At 39.6% G+C, this 21824-nt stretch overlaps 3 protein-coding genes across 5 annotated transcripts in view; 2 read left to right on the top strand and 1 right to left on the bottom strand.

Moving 5' to 3' along the window:
* Window positions 1-2564, top strand: part of LOC123657943 (beta-arrestin-1) — a 13109-nt gene extending 10545 nt beyond the window's left edge. The window contains exons 9-10 of the mRNA XM_045593425.1: window positions 567-686; window positions 1589-2564. Coding sequence (XP_045449381.1) covers window positions 567-686; window positions 1589-1676 — 208 coding nt within the window. The 3' untranslated portion in view covers window positions 1677-2564. The remainder of the gene's footprint in view (window positions 1-566; window positions 687-1588) is intronic.
* Window positions 1-13987, bottom strand: part of LOC123658013 (low molecular weight phosphotyrosine protein phosphatase-like) — a 479256-nt gene extending 465269 nt beyond the window's left edge. For 2 of the 3 annotated variants that reach the window (XM_045593500.1, XM_045593524.1), the window contains exon 1: window positions 13844-13981. The gene's annotated coding sequence lies outside the window, so the exon portion shown is untranslated. Of the gene's footprint in view, window positions 1-13843 lie in introns of all 3 variants that reach the window. The other variant, XM_045593513.1, reaches the window with a different exon arrangement.
* Window positions 1742-21824, top strand: LOC123654466 (U2 snRNP-associated SURP motif-containing protein). The gene is given in 19 exon segments (XM_045590367.1): window positions 1742-1789; window positions 4667-4741; window positions 5395-5488; window positions 5782-5974; window positions 6758-6920; window positions 7659-7824; window positions 8152-8315; window positions 15612-15677; window positions 15759-15802; window positions 15912-16132; window positions 16289-16400; window positions 16717-16959; window positions 17735-17921; window positions 18272-18476; window positions 19638-19809; window positions 20230-20440; window positions 20804-20943; window positions 21514-21573; window positions 21634-21824. Coding segments are annotated over 19 exon segments (2673 nt in total). The 3' UTR covers window positions 21743-21824.

The raw sequence follows: 21824 nt of genomic DNA, 5'->3' as shown, positions 1-21824 counted from the left end.
GAACGTGACATGTAAAACGCTATCATTGTAAGTGTCATCTCATCTCACCGTTCCTCGGAGAGCACGTTAAGCTGCCGCTTGTTAGATACACCTGATAGCGGTCATTACTCATTGTGAGGAGTATACCCGCAAACCCGCAGTGGAGCAACGTGGTAGATTAAGCTCCGATCGTTCTCCTACATGGAGAAAGAGGCCTATGACCAGTGGTGGAATGTTACAGGCTGAATCGAAATAAACTCTAAGTTAGATGAATTATAATATGGGCTTATAGTTGTAATTGAAGCTCTTAATTTAAGAAATTAAATTTTAAACATTTAGGTACATTTAGTAGTAGGTAAGGCACTGAGCGTTATTTTTTAAACTTATTAGAACAAGGAGACGCGGGTTCGAATCCCGCTGGAGCGGTCAATTTTTGATATAATATTCAAAAAATGTTTAGAATCCCTAATGTGTGGGTAAACACAAAAATAAAATCGTACATATTAAAAAAAATGTTTAGAACAAAGTATTTTATATTTTGATGTTGATTAGTGAAAGTTTGTTTTTACATATCCTCCCCCCAACAGTGAACTGAGCGCCGAGCTGCCGTTCATCCTGATGCACCCGAAGCCGGAGGAGGAGGCGCCGCGGCCCGCGCCCGAGCCCGCGCCGCTCGACCACGACCTCATCCAGCTCGACCCGCACCCGTACGTGCACACGTCTATGTCCACATGAACACACACCTATCTCTCTCTGCCTCCATCCAAATTTCTACTCTAACTAGCCTCTTCCCGAGGCCTATAACTAATCACTCATCGTAATTATTACAAACGCGACATTAAAATACCAAACTGTGTACCAAATTTATTTAAAAAAAAAAACACACACACACACCTATCCACAGCATACACATACGCACTTATTAATGTACTGTACGCAACGTCATTCAGCTCGACCTGCACCCGTGCGTCACGTCGGCTATATCAGCGACTCCTAATTAACATATACTTTTTATTCCACGGGATATACTGCGATTTTTATTTTGAAACTCCTAGTCATCTGCGGCTAGTGCGCCTGCAACATAAAAATTACTGTAAGTATAAGCGCGTAGAATAAAAACTCGTAATGAAAGACAGGACTCCATAGATAATATTTATTTACTCAGAAGAGATGCATTAAAATATTCAATTGACTAATATTTACCTTCGCGTCTCCACACAGTACGCACGGTTACAGTCATACGCACACGCACACGCACTCATACACGCACTCATACACGCACTCCTACACGCACTCCTACACGCACTCATACAAACGTACATTAATTAACAGATTTTAAAATGTTTTTTTTTTTTTTTTGGTTGCATCAGACCATAATTACCAAAAACATTTATAAAGTTACATAGATATCGCGAACTCTCATTGGTCAAAGACAAACATTAAATGTTCCGCTTTATGCCTCATAGTGCTAATGAGTATTAAGGTTTAAAAGTTTGACTACTTATCAACGCTTAAGTAATAGTTCTAAGATTGCCTAAGTTATCTTATTCAATGAACAAAAGTTATTTGTATTTTGTGACTATTCTAATATTAGTGTATTATTTTACAGAGATGAGAACGGGCAGGAGCAAGATGATGATATTATATTCGAGGATTTCGCGAGATTACGGCTCAAGGGCGCCGACGCGGACGCTTGAACACGTCCACTCCGCTCGAGACTATACGCTTCACTACGACTAACTTATCTCTTCATGTCATTAACATGAAAAAAATATAAGACGAGTAATTAAGGAGGTTCTAGTTAGGCCAGGCTGTAACAATGTCGATGTGAATGTGAAGCACACTAAGCGACCGGTAGACTTCGATCAGAAATATTGTAAAGACAGTTTGCATGAATTATCCCGATCCCTGTACAGTGTATATGTTGATGATTTACTTGTAACATCTAATCTAACTTTTTAAATAAATTGTTACTTTTGTTTAATTATCTATGGTAAAGTTCATGGAGTTCGATTTTCAACTCTGTGGTGAAATTATGGATATCCAATTCTTACGTCTCACTTCGCGCTTTTATTGTCAAAACGGACGTCATGGAAGACGTCTGGAGTGCGAAGTATCATTGTATTGTAATATAATACTTTATATAATAACTTTTGGTGTAAATTATATGTGAAAAATTATTTTAAATAGGAATATTGATCAAATATATGAGTACAAGTTTAGTTTTATATGTTTATATTAATTTACAAATCATTATCCATCGAGTATGTGTTTTAGCGAATTATAGTACAATACGATTGGTAACGTGCATTTATAGATTACGTGTTTTGTACCTTAATGTTATTTACTTTTTTCGGTAGAGGTATTATGTATCAATGGAAAAATCATATTTGGGCTTCGTCAATTGTAGGTGATAAACGAAGGCTTATGTGGTGATCCAAAAAATGTTTTAGCACTAATATTGTCAAATTATGTGTATTTTATTTAAAGATGTTTTCTGAGAATATCATACATGTCAATGTTTTGGTGTACGCCTTCTTTAATATAATTAGACATCAAAATAAAAAAAATTAACAAATGGAAAACAAGTTTATTGCATTTAATAAAAATTTCAGTGTGTTACAAAAATAAAACAATGCATAATTAAAACCTAATACTAACATAGCTCTGATCCTTCTCCTACATGGGGAAAGAGGCCTATGCCCAGTAGTGGGATATTACAGGCTGAAACTAACATTTGAAAGTCTGGTAACAGCAATGCTTTGTATATTAATTGGTGGTAAAAACGTAGACAGTGTTTGAGTAATATTTGTGTTTTAGCACATACCATCGCTGATATATCAAAAATGTTGTCTTATAGACTATTTTTTAAACTGTGACATTTTTATTTCTGTCCAGTAAGTAGCTGTAAATTATGTGGCATGTTTACTTGTAGTCTAAGCTTTATAATGCACAAAATATTTTACTATTAAAGTTATATCTACATAAGGAACAAGTATTTTAATATTACTTATTATTTCTTATATGCAAGTTTTATTAATCAGCCGCCTGCCATGAAAATGATAACCAGACAGGCCTCAGTTTTGTGTTTTTCTCATTGCAGCTACATTTATATATGTTAGATGATTACAAACTTACCTCACAAATATTAAACACAAATATTCACCAAACGCACATTGTATATAATATGTTATTGTTCTGTTTTGTCATTCCGATAATAAGCTTAAAAACTTTGATCAACTTTTTAGCAGCATATGTTATTGTTATATTGAGTTATCTGTATTATTATTATTATTATTATTATTATTTAATATTTAAGTTTTAGGACAAATAAAGTATTAACATCTATATAGTACTTCTGTAATGTGGAACAAATGAGATCTGCACTTTTTATATCAAATGCTATGAGTACTTTAAAACATGCTGAAATAATAAATATAAGAGGCTAACCTACCAATGCGCATGAAATAATAATTCGATACAAAATATTTTCAATAATTTTATGAGAAATATATTTTTTAAATGCTGATGAAAAATTATAAGTACACGAAAATGATCGGTGTCCATAGAGATAAGAAATGCGCCGAACACGTAAATGTTGTAATAATAAAATGCGGAAAACTACACACATTTGACTTTTTTTTTTAATTTTACATCGAAAAAGTTTTTGATGTATACTTTTGCAATAAATATGTAACCAATAATTCTGAAGTTTTATTTCATTGAATTGACCTTACTGTGATCTTTTTGTCTATAATGGACAGACGGACGGATGGATATATAATGGACTACAGACCATTATAAGCATCATAGATTGGTTAAGAAGTGGTTCAGTATTCTACGTTATTTATAAATGTTATTTTATAAAATTTAGATGCCTATAATTTATTATATTTAAATATCAATAAAAGCGAATAATGCTGTGGTACTGAGCAGTTAAGTTATAAGCCTCTACCGGTACTTCTATGACCTAAATCTAATCTTATAAACCTCATAAAAACTCTTAGAACTCTTAAAACTCTTAGAACTAAGTATGGGAATTTAGTCTGTATTTTTCCATGTTTTTATGAGATTTTTATTCATCTCATTGGTTAAGTTGTTGAGAATTTTCATAGCTTAGTTCGGTTGAGTGGTTGCTGCGAAACTCATATTGGTTGTCTTGCAGATAGATGTAGGTAAGGCTTTGAAGCAGTAGACCTTTAACAGTTTGGCACTGAGCGAGATAAACGTGACAACGGCAGTTAAGTTCCGAAACGGTCTTTTTCAGACTAAGAAAGAATTACCCCACTTTCCACGCCTGTGAAGTATCATGACTATACCTTGTCGCATTCTTGGCACCATTCCATTTCCTTTTCCACGTAACTGTAAGGCTGTAAGTGTAATTTATAAATAAATAGCTCTATGGTGCATATGGTATTTTTTATCTGTCTCTCTTGTATACTCTGTGCTCTATGTCGATATTGGCTATAGAATTGTTATGATGTTTACAGAAGCGAATTAATTCGAGGTTATTATTTAAGTAATTAATATTATTGTAATTTTGTAGCCTACAATTAAATAATTATAAGTGTTATAGAGGTTTAAATAAAATATTCACAATTAACCACACAAGTTATGACAATGCAATATTCATATAATGTAACTAAATGAAAACAATTATATTTTTGGATTAGTAATAAATTTAAAGATGAGTAACCGAGGTTTATCAAAAAAAGAGCTCGAAGAGCTACGTAAAAAAGAAGAAGAGGAAGCAGCCGCACATGTAAGTACTTTGATTTCAGGAGCTCGCTTTATATGTGTAGTATAAACTACGGCCATAGCAATATTTTCTATCTAATTATCTACTAAAAATACTGAAATTGTAAATATAAACAGTAAAAAATTCAGATAAACGTAAATATAGTATTACGTCTCGAAAGTTGTCGTTTGGAAAAAGAAATTTTTGAATAAACCTACTCTAAACCAGTTCAATTAAATAACTTTTTTAGACATGCATATATCTCGATTGTTTTGTTGAAAAAAAATTGAGTTTTATCTTTTATCATAGTTATTTTGAATCCTGAGAAAAATATATTTTAAATAAGACAAGATACCTTACAATCATATATACATTTCAAAATTACTTGGGATAGTTCTTATTTTAAAACAACAAAATAAAGGATGCACATTTGTAGAAGTGTTAATAATTTCCTGTCTAATGACAGGCCGAAGACGGGCAGCAGCGTCTTCGGTGCGACAAAGCCAGTACTGCGGTCACCAACCCGCCTGCCCAGCGTGGTGACTATGGGCAAAACACATGAGTTCACGTTATTTTTGGCGTAAACTTGTGGAGGCCTATGTCCAGCAGTGGACTGTATAGGCTGTAATGATTGATTGATAATAATTTCCAAGTTACTCAATTTTTATATTCTCTAGGTGTTCAAAGAGTTTGTAGAGACATTCCAAGAGGTACCGAGCACAACATCTAAAGTATGGGTTAAAGCTGGAACATACGATGCGGGGGCAAGAAGTAAGTCTATTAACTATTAAAGTAATTATACTATTAATAATTTTATAAGTGCAACTAGGTAGTCATAGTAGTGGCATAGTTCTGACACACAAAAAAAGAAAAAAAATGACAATTATATAAATTTTCTTAGCACCAAAAATTATTCGTATATTTAAAAGGTTTAAAGTATAGTCATGTCTCACCGTTATGGATTGACTGGTAGACATTTCTTATTTTCAAATTAAAGTAAATATATATTTTTTAAGTGCAAGAATGAGTATGTATTTATTAATAATTTCTCTTTGTTTGAACAGAGGAAGATACCTCAGAAAGAGGTAAACTATACAAGCCAATGTCACGACTGGACGACAAGGTTCGGACAGTCACAGAAGCGGATGTGGTACGAAGTCTCGCACAACGGCCTGAACCACCGGGCAGGCCAAAAAATAAGAAGGCTGGAGATAAGAAAAAGAGTAATTTGGAATTATTCAAAGAGGAACTGAGACAGTGAGTTTTGAGGGTTTGTTAGAAAATTTAAAGTAAGGTTCTAAAAAGGGGGTAATGGACATGGGCGGCAAAAGATTGCTTTTGTACAAACATAGTGTCCAAACTGAAATAGACTGCATATCTTTACAAATAAAGAAAACTAGTATTATTAATACTATGAAAAATCAATACTAATTATAATCATGGGTTGACTGGAAGAGATCTTTTTTAGAGATAAGTTCGCCCTTGCCAACTTCCTATATTATTATGACTATTATAAAATTACTTAGTGCAATACATTTACTATCACTAGATTACTTTGTCATATTAACATATAATGATAACTATGTGTGATGATGCGTTGGTGCAACGGTCATAGCACTGGTTTGTGGCTGTTGCACTGGCGGTTGTGGGTTTGATTCCCGCACATGACAAATATTTGTATTGGCCATGCAGATGTTTGCCATGGTCTGGGTATTTGTGCAGCCCTTTTGTGTCTCCCCACCGTGCCTCTGTTATCATGTACACCTGATAGTGATCTTTACTCATAGTAGAGAAAATATCTGGCAACCCGCATTGGAGTAGCGTGGTGGATTAAACTAGATATTAAAAGAGGCCTGCTCAGCAGCAGGACATTACAGGCTGAAGCGAGCAATACAGCTTTGTAAAGTGTTGAGAAGTTGGAATTGCTTACTTTAGTTACAAAGCTTCTCCACTGTAAATTACTCTGTTACATGCTTTCTAGTGATTATGAGTGAAAATTAAACAAAATAATGGTCTCATAGATAACTATAAATTTTTTAGAATTCAAGAGGAACGTTCCGAGCGACATAAATACAAGAATGTGCTACGTGACCGTGGAGTTGTGGGCGTCGAACCCGTTCTGGACATGATACCAGATGTGGGCTCCTATGATACAGGAGACCCTAATACTACTAACTTGTATCTTGGCAATTTAAACCCTAAGGTAAATAGAAATATAATTGTAGATGATTTGATTTATTGTGCTCAAAATTTGGAGCAACCCAACTGGGGAACTACCTCAACTGTATGAAATCACTGCAAATTAATACTCATAACGAGTAAGGTAACCACGCCGCGTTGGCGCAACGGTCACAGCCATGGATTGTACCTGTTGGGCTGACGGTTGCGGGTTCGATCCCCGCACATGACAAAAATTTGTATTGGCCAAACAGGTGTTTGCCGTGGTCTGGGTGTTTGTGCAGTCCTTGTGGGTCTCCCCACCGTGCCTCGGAGAGCACGTAAAGCCGTAGGTCCCGGTTGTTATTATGTACAACTGATAGCGATCGTTACTCATAGTAGGGAATATATCCGCCAACCCGCATTGGAACAGCGTGGTGATCTGATCCTTCTCCTACATGGGGAAAGTGGCCTATGCCTAGTAGTGGGATATTACATACAGCTAATTTGTCATATGATAAATATTTATTGTTAGCATAAGTTTCGAAACAGCTGTTTAATGTGTAAGATATTCTATGCTTAACTACGTACGAATTATAAAAACCACTGCATACTATGTTGGCTTCCTATATAAATAAATAACATAACATAACATATAAAGTAAATTCGCATAGAACTTTGAAAAAACTGAAAAAAGGTTGATTAATTGTGCTTCTGAATGTATTATGTTGATTTAATTTTTGGACGTAAAAACAAAAATGCAACTTTTCTTATTTTGAAACAGATAACAGAACAGCAGCTAATGGAGATATTTGGGCGGTACGGTCCACTTGCTAGCATCAAGATCATGTGGCCTCGGTCTGATGAGGAAAAGGCGCGTGGCCGCAACTGTGGCTTTGTGGCTTTTATGTCGCGTAAGGACGGTGAACGTGCTCTACGCTGCATCAACGGTGAGTCTGCTGGTAGCAGCTATTAAAGATATTATATACTATACTAATATTATAAAGCTGAAAAGTTTGTTTGTTTATACGCCTTAATCTCGGGAACACAATACTGGGGAACATAGCTAGTTATTTATAGTTTAAGATCACAAGTAAGGATGGCCTTCACTTTATATTTTATTCTACCCAATAAAATATGTTTCTTAACATCTACCAATAGGGTCTATCATCTACCATAAAAAATATACCTTGTTTGGGAACGTCTACTAATAAAGACTAGGTAGGTCCAGTAGCATAGTAAACATTCTGAAGGTACATTCGATTTGCCATTGACAGGTAAGGAGATAATGAACTACGAGATGAAGCTTGGCTGGGGCAAGGCGGTGGTGATCCCGCCGGTGCCCATCTACATCCCACCAGCACTACAGCAGCCCTGCAAGCCTCCTCCGCCCTCCGGACTGCCCTTTAACGCGCAACCACCCAAACATCTAGCTGGGAAGGTAGGGAATTATCAATCTGTTGTAGACATTGATAAAAAAAAGCATGTTGTATAGTAACATTTATTTTATGTAGTAAAAATGGCATGGGCAACTAAGAACCCGTGGATGTAGTTTATATAATAATAACATTGATTGAGGAAAGGTACTGCATAAAATACCCTGCCTAAAATCAGGAGCAGCCCAACTGAGGAAGTACCTCAACCTTACAGAAGATTACAGCTAAATAATACAGCTCAAGCAGTGTTGTGTTTCTGTGGTGAGTGAGGAGAATTCTAAGGAGTGTCGTGGGCAGTATTGCCAACCTGTGTGGAATAAAAATCTGTATACACGACAGCAAAATCCGTACTCAATCCGTACGTGCAATAAATCTGAAATTCCGTACAAAATCCGTACAAAAAAATCTAAAATTAAAAGCAAAAGTTCTTCTTCTTCTTCTTCTTCTTTTAAATTCTAGCTTCCTCTAGGATTTGCCAATATCCGAGTGATTGAATTTGTTCTGTTATTTTGAAATTGACTCTACTTAATGTGCTGGTTTTGTGAGATTACAAAATTATGTCAGAGAAAGAGAATAATTTAAAATCTGTTGATCCACCTAAAACAAGACACAAACAAATATATACAAACATATATGGGTTAGTATAAGACAAACAATTTACAGCCTAATATTATTTAGTGAGATAAATGAACATAGAATATCTACAAATGGAGTATGTACATATAACAGAACAGATTTAAGGTCGATAGGGCGCGGTATATCAGAGGGGAGATAATCGTAAAGGGAGGACAGATTCCTTGGACAGGTAAAGAAAATGTGATCAGGAGAGCCCTCGTCCAGTCCACACTCACAAAGTGAACTGTCTTTCACTCTAATTTTAGATAAGAAAACCGGAGTAGATGAATGGCCGAGTCTGAGACGACATATTGTGGAACAAACTGGTTTGTTTGCTTTTCTGTATTTGTAGAACCAAGGTTTGCTGGGTACTAGTTGTTGTATTTCTGCATAATACTTGCCCTTGTTTCTGCTAGAATGGATCCAAAGCTTATTCCATTCTGATGTTAAGTGAGCTTTGGCTAGTGGCATGAGGTCCTGACAGTGAACCCTAAATTGGCTAAGACCTCCGGAAACAGTAGCCGCCTTAGCATGGGAATCTACACTTTCATTTCCTGTAATGCCACAATGGCTTGGTATCCAAGCAATAGCAACCTGAATATTCTTAGAATGACAAGAAAAAAGAATTTGTTTAATTTTGAAAATAAGAGAGAATTTGGATTTTGACCTAAATTGGTTAGACTGGATGGCTTCCAAAGAGCTTCTAGAATCTGAAAATATAATTGATTTATTAAGATTATGCGATTCAATAAATCTTAGTGCTTCGAAGATGGCCAAAACTTCTCCAGTAAAAACAGAAGCCACCGGTGGTAATTTGAAATTTAATATGACATTTACACTCGGAATCCATACTGCCACTCCGACACATCCAATGTCAGATAGTTTTGAGGCGTCAGTGTAAATAAGAAGCCAGTCCCTAAATTTATTATTGACAATTGTATTGAATTGTGAGTTGGCTAAAGGAGGAACTTTATCAATAGGAAGATTGAGAATAATATTTGGTGAAAATATGAGTGAGGCAAAAGGAGTATCATAAAGGGGATTGCGGTTAAACTGAACAATCGGGCATGGAAGACTAACAAATTTTTTAAAAGATTTTACAAGACAAGGAGTGTCCTTATGGGACCAATAGGAAGAAGAGGAAGTAAGTCGAGTAAGTGTATGAAGTTTGTCTATAATAGGATGAGAGGAGGATTGCAATGCCTTATAGAGAAACCTATCTGATAGGTACTGCCGGCGTAAATGAAGGGGGGGATCGACACACTCCACTTGAAGTGCGTTAATTGGAGAAGATGCCATAGCACCAATTATGACCCGAAGTGATTTAGCTTGTATTTTATCTAGCAGTTTTAATGATAATTTACTACAGGGTTCAAGAAGAAAAGATCCGTAATCGAAGTGACTACGAATTAGGGCATTATACAAAAGTTTCTGGGAGTATGGATGGGAACCCCACCAGACCCCAGACAAAGATCTAATGATATTAAGGTTTTTTTCCGTCTTCTTATGGACATGATGAATATGTGGGATGCCAGTCATTTTAGAGTCGAGATAAACTCCTAGAAATTTTACATTATTTTTAACTGATAGAACACGGTTATTGGAAGTAATAGCAATGTCAGGGACAGATCTTGCACGGGAAAATATGACCACACTACTCTTTTCTACCGAAATTGAAAGCCCATGTCTGTCTAACCATTCGTTAAGGTAGATAATGGCCGAATTAAGGCGATTCGAACCTTCTGTAATATCTTTACAGGAAGTATACAACGACAAATCGTCCGCATATTGTAAAACTCTACAGAAACAACTGACTGAAAGGTCCAGTTCATAAGTGTAGATGTTATAGAGGAGAGGGCTAAGAACCGAACCTTGGGGAAGACCTTTCCAAATTAATCTAGGAGAGAGGGAATAATTTTGATAATTAACTATGAGGGAACGGGGAGACAAATAATTATAAATAAAGTTCACTATCTTCACTGGGACACTCAGCTGTAGCATTTTCTGCCTGAGCACCGGAAGTAGGACATTATCATATGCGGACGATATGTCAAGGAATACTCCTACTACATTCTCATTCTTCGAGAAAGAGATGCGGATATCTGTGACAAAGATACTAAGGCTATCCATTGTGCTAAAACCTTTCCGAAAACCGAATTGAGTCTTTGCTAGTATACCCTTATTCTCCATTATCCACTCTAATCTATTTTTGATGAGGTGTTCCAGAATTTTGGCCAGTGTAGAAGATAGCGCAATAGGGCGATAGGAAGAAGGGTCTTTACCATCTTTACCCGGTTTTAATATAGGGATAATAATCTGGGTTCTCCATTCCTCTGGAGGGGTCTCAGATTGAAATATTTCATTTAGGAATGTCAGGCAGACTCTTTGAGCAGACTCACCACTATTTATAATGAAAGAGTACGGGATACAATCCACCCCTGGCGAAGAGTCCTTCAAGGTACCCAGTACCAGCCGAAACTCTTCCACAGTAAAGGGGCCATCAAAATCACTACAGGCTGTTGATGGGGGACTTAGGTAAATACTACAGTTTTCTAAAGAGGGTACATATGGAGGTGCCAACTTTTGTGCGAAGGCATCTATCCAAGTTGATGAATCATTAGAGGGGAGGCTATCACTTACTCTAAAGGAGCCACGAAATTTTTTAATATTCTTCCAAATTAAAGAGGGGGGCGAGGAAGGAGATATACTTTCACAAAAAATTTGCCAGCCTTTCTTCTTCTTCTGTGAAAATATATTGGCAACTTCTGCTGCAACTCTCTTATAGGCCAAATAGTTTTCTGTGGTCATGGATAAAGAGTACAAGCGCTCAGCACGTTTGCGGCGCTTGCATGCATCTGTACATTCAGCATCCCACCATGGAGGAGAGGAAATTCGAAAATTGGAAGATTTTTTGATGGGTATTGTTTTTTCTGCAGTTCTTAAAAGGGCATTTTTAAAAAGAGGGTACAGTGAATGAACATTGCTAGGGTTTATTAAGGGAATATACGATACTTCTTCATCTGAAGTTACAGCAAATTGGGTCCAGTTAGCCTTATTCAGTTTAAATTTTTGTCTCGGTTGATAATTTATTATAAAGGGTCTAGGTGAGCAAGTAAAAGTGATGACTATAGGGAAATGATCACTACCACAGGAGTTAGGGAGAATTGTCCAGGAGAGTTGGGATGAGAGTGAAGAGGAGGCAAGTGATATATCCACTGCACTTTTAGGATTTTGTAATGGTGGAACCCGACGAGTGGGTGATCCATCATTAAGTATTACTAAGCTGTTATTATCAACTATGTCTAGGAAGAGAGAGGATAAATTGTCACAAAAATAGGAACCCCAAGAAATATGGTGCAAATTAAAGTCCCCCAAAACAATAATGGGAGAAGGTACCGAGGACAAAATTGTTGAAAATTGAGTAAGAAGGGTAGGGCTAGGCCTAGAAATATATACACTTACAAAAGAGACATTTAATACACGCACAGCTACAACATTAATCTCATCACTATGCGATGAAGTAGGAATTAAGGAATATACACATTTACTGGACACCAGAATGGCTGATCCAGCTTTTCCATCATTCCTGTCATCCCGGAGGATTGAGAAGCCTGGCACCGAGAAATCATGTTAACAAGAAGAGAAATTAATTGTTCTATTAGATTGTCGTTCGGTGAGATTGTGTTTTGTGGGATAGCACACCCATTATGTGAGGTTGAAGGAGGGGATTCGATAATTGCCTGGTGGGCTTGATGATCATAACCAGGGCTTGTAGGCAATAAGGGACGTCGCTGTGTAACTACAGTTTTTTTATAGGAAGATGTTGTAGGAGATGGTTGTCTTATAACACTAGTAGATGGTGAAGTGGGAGAATTGGTTCTGGTTGAGTCGGCAAATGAGCGCCTGACTTGCGGGAATCTAGCAGACGCTTCAAGGTAAGAAATGCTTTCCTGTGACATAACAAGCTTAATAGATTTTTGTCTGGAATGTTCAGGGCAGGATGAGTCATTGGCCTTATGATGACCGGAACAGAACAGACAAGAGGGGGTTTGGACTGAGCAATTTTCTCCATCATGCATTCCAGAACATTTGTAGCACCTAGCTTTAGACCTGCATTGTGCCTTTACGTGTCCAAAACGGCAGCATTTATTGCATTGAATAATAGGTAAAATGTAAGTTTCAACGGGTAATGATGTAAAAAAACAAAATACACGGGGAGGAAGTTTCTGCCCCGTAAATGTGAGAACAACAGACTGTGTAGGGATCCATACAGGGGCATTATTCTCATTAAATGATTTCCGGCTCATTCTCCGTGCTCTAACTACTTTTCCATAACCATTTGGGATTTCTAAATTTTCTACTAACTCCTCCATGGACCATTCAACGGGCACCTCTCTAACAACTCCCATACGAGAAACGCTGTAGGAGGGGACCGAAGCTATGTAACCCGCAGTACTGATTGCTGGTAAGTCCAAAAAGGAATTGGCGTGGTCAGCTGACTTAAACTCAATAGAGATGCGATTACGACCTATCCTCTTAATACCATCCATAACCACGTTTTTTATATTATTTTTAAACAAAAAATGTCCAAACTGTATGGGTCGGAGTGTCATCCCACTATTAGGTTCTAATTCACTTTTTGAAACATGGACAACAAAAGGGGCGGAATCATTTGCAGAATAATGTAACTTTTCATTATTAAAATCCGGGTGAATGTACGTAAGTTGCATAGAAGGTGATGTTAAGGTAGAAGTCACAGCTTTTTTGGACTGAGATATATTTGTATCTGTTAAATTATCAATATTTGGACGCCTTTTTCTATTAATTAATGGGATCGTTAAATTTTCAGGATCATAACCTCCACCAGGATCTGGCGGTTCGACATCCATTGCGAAAATGTAATTTAATATATACTTACAGTTAAACAATCACAATATAAGCAACAACACAACCAAAACAGACAGATATTACAACAGATATTGATGATAAACTATAATTACACAATAACAATACAAAGCACTTGTAACTAACACTCGACCATAAAGTAGAGTCCAAAGCAAAAGTTATTTATACATATCTTTATTCAATTTTTTTAACATGTCAGTGTCAACATTTAAATTAAAACTATACTATATAGGTGTATATCCTAACAACTGTTTTGGCAAATCCTTCAGGGAGCCAAAGTAAAAGAAGAAGAAGAACAACTGTTTCGTATGAAGTCCTTCGATTGTCTCTGTTGATTTCGTTGCTTGTTTTTCATTAAATTAATAGCAGACAAAATTCGCTCAACTGCTGCGCTTGAATGAGGCAAACACATCAATTCCGAAACAAATCTGCCTAAAAATCGGATACAACACGTTCTCATCCACTGGATTTGTGGCTGTTATGATTTTCTTCCAATATTCTTCTAAATTTATCATCTGAAGCTGAGCATCTTGAAGAGGGATGAGACCCAAAAATGAGTCAACGACTTTGTGATCTTTATATATTCTTGCTACCATACAAAGGTGTTTGATGCAACCCCTGTCAGTACTTTCGTCAACAATTAGGGAAAACTTATTTTTTCGGCAATGTTCGACAACAATGTTCTTTCCGGTTTGTCCAGTAACTGACTTTATAATAGCAGTGGTTTTAGTCCTACCACAAGTCATTTCTTTAGCAATTTGTGAATCACTACATATATTTTTAATTAACTGTGTCAGATGCTCCATAATATTCAAAGCTAAATTATGCTCGGCAATAAAAGCAGAAAGTAATACTTCACCTTTCTTTGCAGTATCATATGTTTTTGGCAAAAACTCTACAAGTGATCTTTGGCTGCTGCTAGGAACAGAGTTTTGGTGTTTAACGGATGTCATATGTTTATAAAGATCTTTTTTTCCACCACTTCCTATACAAAGATCCGTCAAGCAGTATTTGCAAAATGCAAAAAATTCACCTTTTTTACTACGAGTGACCCAGGCTTTAAACCCAGGCGTTTCGTTTAACCAGTCCTTGTTAAAACGTTGCATTCTACGTGATTTTTTCGGGACTTCACTCATAATTACTATATAATGGGATTCATTCACCACACAAATAATAAAACGTCGCAACTTCACAAGCCCAAAAAACAAACAATGTTTATTGCTTTAATTGCGTCACTGAGAAAGAATTATATTTGTCGACATTCATTCGTTACATGTAAACAAGAAAACAAAGCGTAATATATATTTATCTTTTTCATTCACTATTGCAAAAAACGCTACCATGTAACATGCTATCTTTGTCATTCTATATGGTGAATATTAAACGGTCATTCGGGTAATTCCCCGTTATAGACAACCAAGTTCGTTTTTTTGCAATTCTAGGGATGTCGAGTGTAAAAAATACCAATTTATCGACGTTTATATGAATTTCCTTGTATAACTATTTAAAAATTTTACGTTTTACGTGAAAATCCGAACAAAATCCGTACGCAATTTGTGTCCGGACGTAACACATTAAATTCCGTACGTGTACGGATAAATCCGTACGTATGGCAACGCTGGTCGTGGGTAGGATTGCTAAAGAGTTTGCGATGCTTCTGGTGTTGCAAGTGTATTATAAGCTACGGTTATCGCTTACCATCAGGTGAGCTTTCTTCATCTTTTGACGTTCCTCTAGCTGTATAAGTAATATTATTAATATATTATGTTATTATTTCTCAGATACCAAGAGTGCGACCCGGTGAATATTATCCGAGCGATCCTGAAGATAGAGCAGAATACGAGCAGGTCAGTATCATTTAAATATTTCAGAAATTTGTTGCAAAAATTTGTGAGAGTATATATATTAATTATTTTTTATTTTTTCAGATTCTATCACAATCCATAGTAAAAGTGGTGATACCGACAGAAAGGTAAGGTTTTTTATTTGTTATCTTTACTACACTTTTTATATAAGTAAATATTAGTATGCCTAATTAGGTTTGAAACGAGACTAAAAAAAAATGATATAATTATTTACAGGAACATCTTAATGTTGATCCACCGTATGGTTGAGTTCGTGATCCGCGAAGGTCCTATGTTCGAAGCCATCATCATGAACAAGGAGATGAACAATCCCTTCTTCCGGTTCCTCTTCGAGAACCAGTCGCCAGCACACATATATTACCGCTGGAAGTTGTTTTCGATGCTACAAGGAGATTCGCCCAAGAGTTGGTCGTTAGAAGACTTTAGGATGTTTAAAGGTGAGATGGTTTTCTTTTGCTTTTAAGACTCAACCTTTTTTTAACATCTCGAGTTGCGCCCTCTAGTTGCGGCTTGGCAAATGGAATAGGCTAAATAGTCTGTCTTGTTGTTTTACCCATATTGATTGAATAGCTAACATGTGACTATTATTGCAGGCGGGTCAGTTTGGCGTCCGCCAGTTATGAATTTGTACACTGCTGGTATGCCTGATGAGTTGGTAGAAGAAGAAGACGCCAAAGACAATATTAGAGGCACACTGTCTACAAAGTAAGCTTTTCTTTAAATAAATGAATGTATGCATTTTTTTTTTGTTTTCAAAAAAAGAGATCATCCATTTACTTTCACAAATAAAACAATGTCAATTTTAATACCACTAAATTTAAAGCCAAAAAAACGGGAACATACAGATATCAAATCAAATAATATATAATTTATGACGGGATGTGTGTGCTTTTGTGTCTACAAGCGTGCGCGTACGTGTAAGTGTGTGTGTGTGCGTGTGTATGCGTGAGCGTGCGTGCGCGTGTGCGTTTACGGTGCGTTACACTCGTCGGCTACGAGTACAGCTACATCTCGCCCGCAGCCAGCGCGACCGGCTGGAGGACATCATCCGCTCGCTGACGCCGGCGCGGCGCAGCGTGGGCGAGGCCATGGCGTGGTGCCTGGAGCACGCGGAGGCGGCGGGCGAGGTGGCGGCGTGCCTGGCCGAGGCGCTGGCGCAGCCGCGCACCGCGCCGCCGCGCCGCGTCGCGCGCCTCTACCTGCTGTCCGACGTGCTGCACAACGCCGGCGCCAAGCTCACCAACGCCAGCGCCTACCGCGGCGCGTGAGTACCGCCCCCCGCTCCCCGCCCCGCCCCCTCTACCTGCTGTCCGACGTGCTGCACAACGCCGGCGCCAAGCTCACCAACGCCAGCGCCTACCGCGGCGCGTGAGTACCGCCCCCCGCTCCCCGCCCCGCCCCCTCTACCTGCTGTCCGACGTGCTGCACAACGCCGGCGCCAAGCTCACCAACGCCAGCGCCTACCGCGGCGCGTGAGTACCGCCGCCCGCTCCCCGCCCCGCGTGAGTACCGCCCCCCGCTCCCCGCCCCGCCCCCTCTACCTGCTGTCCGACGTGCTGCACAACGCCGGCGCCAAGCTCACCAACGCCGGCGCCAAGCTCACCAACGCCGGCGCCAAGCTCACCAACGCCGACGCCAAGCTCACCAACGCCAGCGCCTACCGCGGCGCGTGAGTACCACCCTCCGCTCCCCGCTCCACCCGCCTCTACCTGCTGTCCGACATCCTGCACCACGACACTAATTGCAAACACACTACAATGCTATCACAACCACTTTTTCATACAACTAGAGTGGTGTACAGCCCACCTGGTGGTAAGCGGTTACCGTAACTTAAGTACGGCTGCAACACCAGAAGCATAACAAACGCGTTGCCGATGTAGTAGATGGTGTAGACACCCAACTTACCCCGCGAGTTCTGGCCACCACAGGAATATAGCACTACTTGAAAGCAATATTATTGGCTTTAATCTAGTGTAAGGTTGAGGCACTTCCCCAGCCAGGCTCCACACAGCCTCAAGCGAACCCGCCCCACGTTCCAGCTTCCAGCAGCGCCTCCCGCAGATCATGCGCGAGTGCCACGCGGCCTGGGCGCGCATGTCGTCGCGCCTGCAGCAGGAGGGCTTCCGCGCGCGCGTCACGCGCATCCTGCAGGCCTGGGCCGACTGGGCCGTCTACCCCACGGACTTCCTGCTGCACATCAACGACGTCTTCCTGGGCCACGACAAGGTGGGCCCGACTGCGCTCGGGATATCTCTACGAGTAGTCCGATTAGATTTTGCATGTGGAACTTTTACTTCAAATTAATTATGCGATAGTCGCGCAATCATCGTGCAAACCATTGGTCCATGTCATTTGTAACTGTGTTATGTGAGGTTTTTGCTCAAGGTATAAAGTTGTAGGTTCTTATTTTAGGGCTATCTGTACGTTTAAGTAACTGTAAGTTAGTTGTAACGTATATATAAAACAATATATACGTTTATAAAATAATATATAATATATACGTATATTTAAAATATTTAATTTTTATAGTGCAACGATGTCGAGACCGTACATAATAAATGCGTATAATTTGAAAGGGCGAGCTGCGCACGAGCGGCGAGCCGGCGGGCGAGGAGCCGGGGTCGGGCGCCGCGTCGCCGGACGGGTCGACGGCGTCCGGCGCGTCCGGCGGCTCGGGCGGCTCCGGCCCGCTGGACGGGGCCGCGCTGCGCCGCCTCGCCGAGCAGCGCCCGCCGCAGCTCACCGTCAGGCCCGACGCCGCGGACATCGACGGCGTGCCCGGTGAGTTCACGTGCATCGGTCCCCCACTCGGGGGTGGGGGGGGGGGGCGTGGTTTAAGTTGTACGGTACGGTTGTGTTAATATTATTTAACTGAGGTAGGGCACAGCAGGAATTTCCTGCTCAAAATATGGAGCAGCCCGACTGAGGTAGTACCTCGACCTTACAGAAGATCACAGCAAAATAATACTGTTATCAAACAGTATTGTGTTCCTGTTGGTGAGTAAGGTGACCAGAGCTCCTGGGGGGGTTGGGGATTGGAGCGGCAAAGCGCTTGCGATGCTTCTGGTGTTGCAGGCGTCTATAAGCTACGGTAATCGCTTACCATCAGGTGAGCCGTACGCTTGTTTGCTGACCTAGTGACATAAAAAAAAAAAAAAAAAAAAAAAGAATAATATTAACAGCGTTCGCTTTGTGTACAGACTGCGGTCGAATACAACGAATAAAGGGTTGAGTGACTTCGAAAAAACTCATACTTACAATGTGCATTTTTTAAAATACACATCGCTTGACTCCTAACTGCGTTCCTTCAAAGGAATCTGTAGGTCTTATAGTGTACGGTTCAGCCGCACATACATATCGCCCGATCAGCACTTTATGTTAATTGCACGATTCATTAGCTACATACATCAGTTCACGTTCACATATCATCATCGTACAGCGCGTTCGTGAGCTCATTCATAGCAATTAAATAGTACAAAATATATTTACGTTTTAACTTTTATTTTTATATCCTTTATCTACCATAATCAGCAGCAGCAAGTCAAGTGTAACATACATATAGATCACGTTAAACATGAAAAAATTGCTAAGCCTATTTTAAATTTTACTTTGTCTTAATATACGAGCTACTGTAGCAACGTACTTCTGCTTAATCGTCCAATACTATTTTTCTTAGCCCTAAAAAATGTCGATAAAGTGAAACATTAGTACTAACTAAACATTAATTCTTTTTTGTTTTGACAAACGACTTTTAAATGAAATGCCAAATTCGTAAGAATAGACAAAGATTGTATTATATACAGCCTCATAAAAAAAAAACAAAGATTAAAAAGAAGAGAGAAAAAAATATAATTAAAATAATTGCCGCATACAATTAAAAAACCGCACATGGTCTTGTAAAGATGAGAAAACAATAAATAAAGTTCAATTTACCGTTTTCAGTGGATGAGGACATAGACGGCGTTCCGCTGGAAGCGGAGGGCTCGGCGGAGGACGGGGAGGGCGAGGGCGAGGGCGAGGGGCGCGGCGTGGCGGGCTTCGTGCCGTCGCGCTGGGAGAGCGTGGAGCCCGCCGCGCCCGAGCCGCGCGAGCCCACGCCGCCGCCGCCCGACGGGTAAGGCTTTAGTATCTGGGGTTTGGACGGAATATCCCAACTCCCAACTTGATATATGTTTTTTGAAGTGAAACTTCTTTACGTACGCTTGACTCGGGGAGTAAGGGGGGGGAATGCGTGACGAGAGTATATTCGGATTAGGCGAATGGAAGTTTAGAGGGAGATATAAGTTTGTGAAGTGAAGTTTCGTAAGTTTTACTTCAGTCGTTTAGTCTAAAGCAACTCGATTTTTTTTGTTTTTGTATTTGATAGGTCGAGAAATAGTGGGAAACAACTTGGAAAACCATTTTTAGATAAGTCGTAGTGGATCGTATTCGTGCAAATTAAAAAACTTCCTTTTTGTGCATTAATTACGTGTGTATTAGTTTGTTACCTCGTAATATTAGCTCCTTGATTCTCCGTTCAAGCTCATTAGCACAGTACCTCATACACCCCCCCAAACGTTTCCAGGGGCGTGGAGTCCCCGCGCAGCCGCAGCGGCGAGGCGGCGCTCCAGCGCGAGACCCTGCGGGACATCGAGCTGCGGGTGCTGAAGTACGCCGACGAGCTGGAGGCCGGCGCCAGAGCCCTGCGACCCGGCTTCGCGCCGCCCGCGCAGGTGCAGCACTACCGCCGCAAGCTCATCAAGAAGGTGAGCTACCACTGCCACTACCACCACCACCACCACCACCACCACCACCACCACCACCACCACCACCGCCCAACTACCGGAGTGTGGCGACTCACTCAAAACATAAGATTGTCTCTAAACATGGGCGCATAGGTATTCTGTTTATCTAATTTCGTTAGGAAATTTCGCCAAGGAAAGTGGAAGACACATTATACATGAGGCGTACTTATATGAACACTACTCGTTCATATGGTCATTATACTCATTGTATATGTAAAAATGTGACTTTACCGTACGAGCATTAGTAATTTTGTTTATATATCAATTTTCTCTATATGTGTGTATCGAGTCAGAATATTTAAGTGTTTTTTTTTTTTTATTCAGGCACTCCGAGAAGCAAAGGAAGCAGAGGAAGTAGGATCTCCGGGCGGAGACGATGATGCGTTCTCTACGTCTTCTAAGAAATCAAAAAAATCGCGAGAGCCCACATTGTCGCCACCGCCTAAACGTTCTCGGTACGTACCGTATTTGATAACACAGTTTCTTGTAGAATTTTGGTTCTACGGTCTGAAATTCTTCTTCGAATGTAAAGACAAATATATTTCCGCTATTATTTATTTTGTTGAATTAGTTACCCAGTTGTCTAATGTCTTATAACATACACACACAGTTATTTGTTCACTAAGCAAGCAGCAACTTATGGCTTGTCTTGTAGGTAACAGCCGACTATTATAGACTGGGCTGCTAGAAACTGCGCCAGCGGGCTAGTCGAGTAGTAGTAGTGTATGGAAATATAACCATTCTAAAAGTTTTGTAACATTTTTTTAAATATGTAAACGAATGGTTCATTTTAAGAGTATATATATTGTGAGAAAGATATTTAATATGTACGATTTTTATTTTTGTGTTACCCCATCATATCAAAAATTTCGATCTAGCGGGTACATCGTTGCATAGCTTAATTGGCTAGAGCGCCGACACGGTCAGTCGGAGACGCGGGTTCGTACCCCGCTGGAGCGGTCAATTTTTGATATGATATTCAAAGATATTTAATATTAGTACTTTTGTGATGATAAATTTGTTTCTTATCCTAGGAGTGAACGAAAATCAAGATCGCGATCCAGGTCACGCGAGCGGGATAGAGAAAGGGAACGGTCTCGTGAACGGGAAAGAGATAGAGAGCGAGACCGGGAGAGAGACCGAGAAAGAGAGAGAGAGAGGGAAAGAGATAGAGAGAGAGACAGAGAGAGGCGAAGACGCGCGTCGCCCGCGACCCCTCCGCACCACAGGAAGCACGCGAAACACGCCAAATACAAATACTGACAGTATGCTTTAGAATAAGTCTAAAACTATTAAGAAGTATCTTCAGTTTGTAAAATTTTTAATATAAGCTTCATGTAAAGTA

This window comes from Melitaea cinxia, chromosome 1, assembly GCF_905220565.1.
Source record: "Melitaea cinxia chromosome 1, ilMelCinx1.1, whole genome shotgun sequence".
Classification (NCBI taxonomy): domain Eukaryota; kingdom Metazoa; phylum Arthropoda; class Insecta; order Lepidoptera; family Nymphalidae; genus Melitaea; species Melitaea cinxia.
This window is presented reverse-complemented; position numbering and strand designations above follow the sequence as displayed.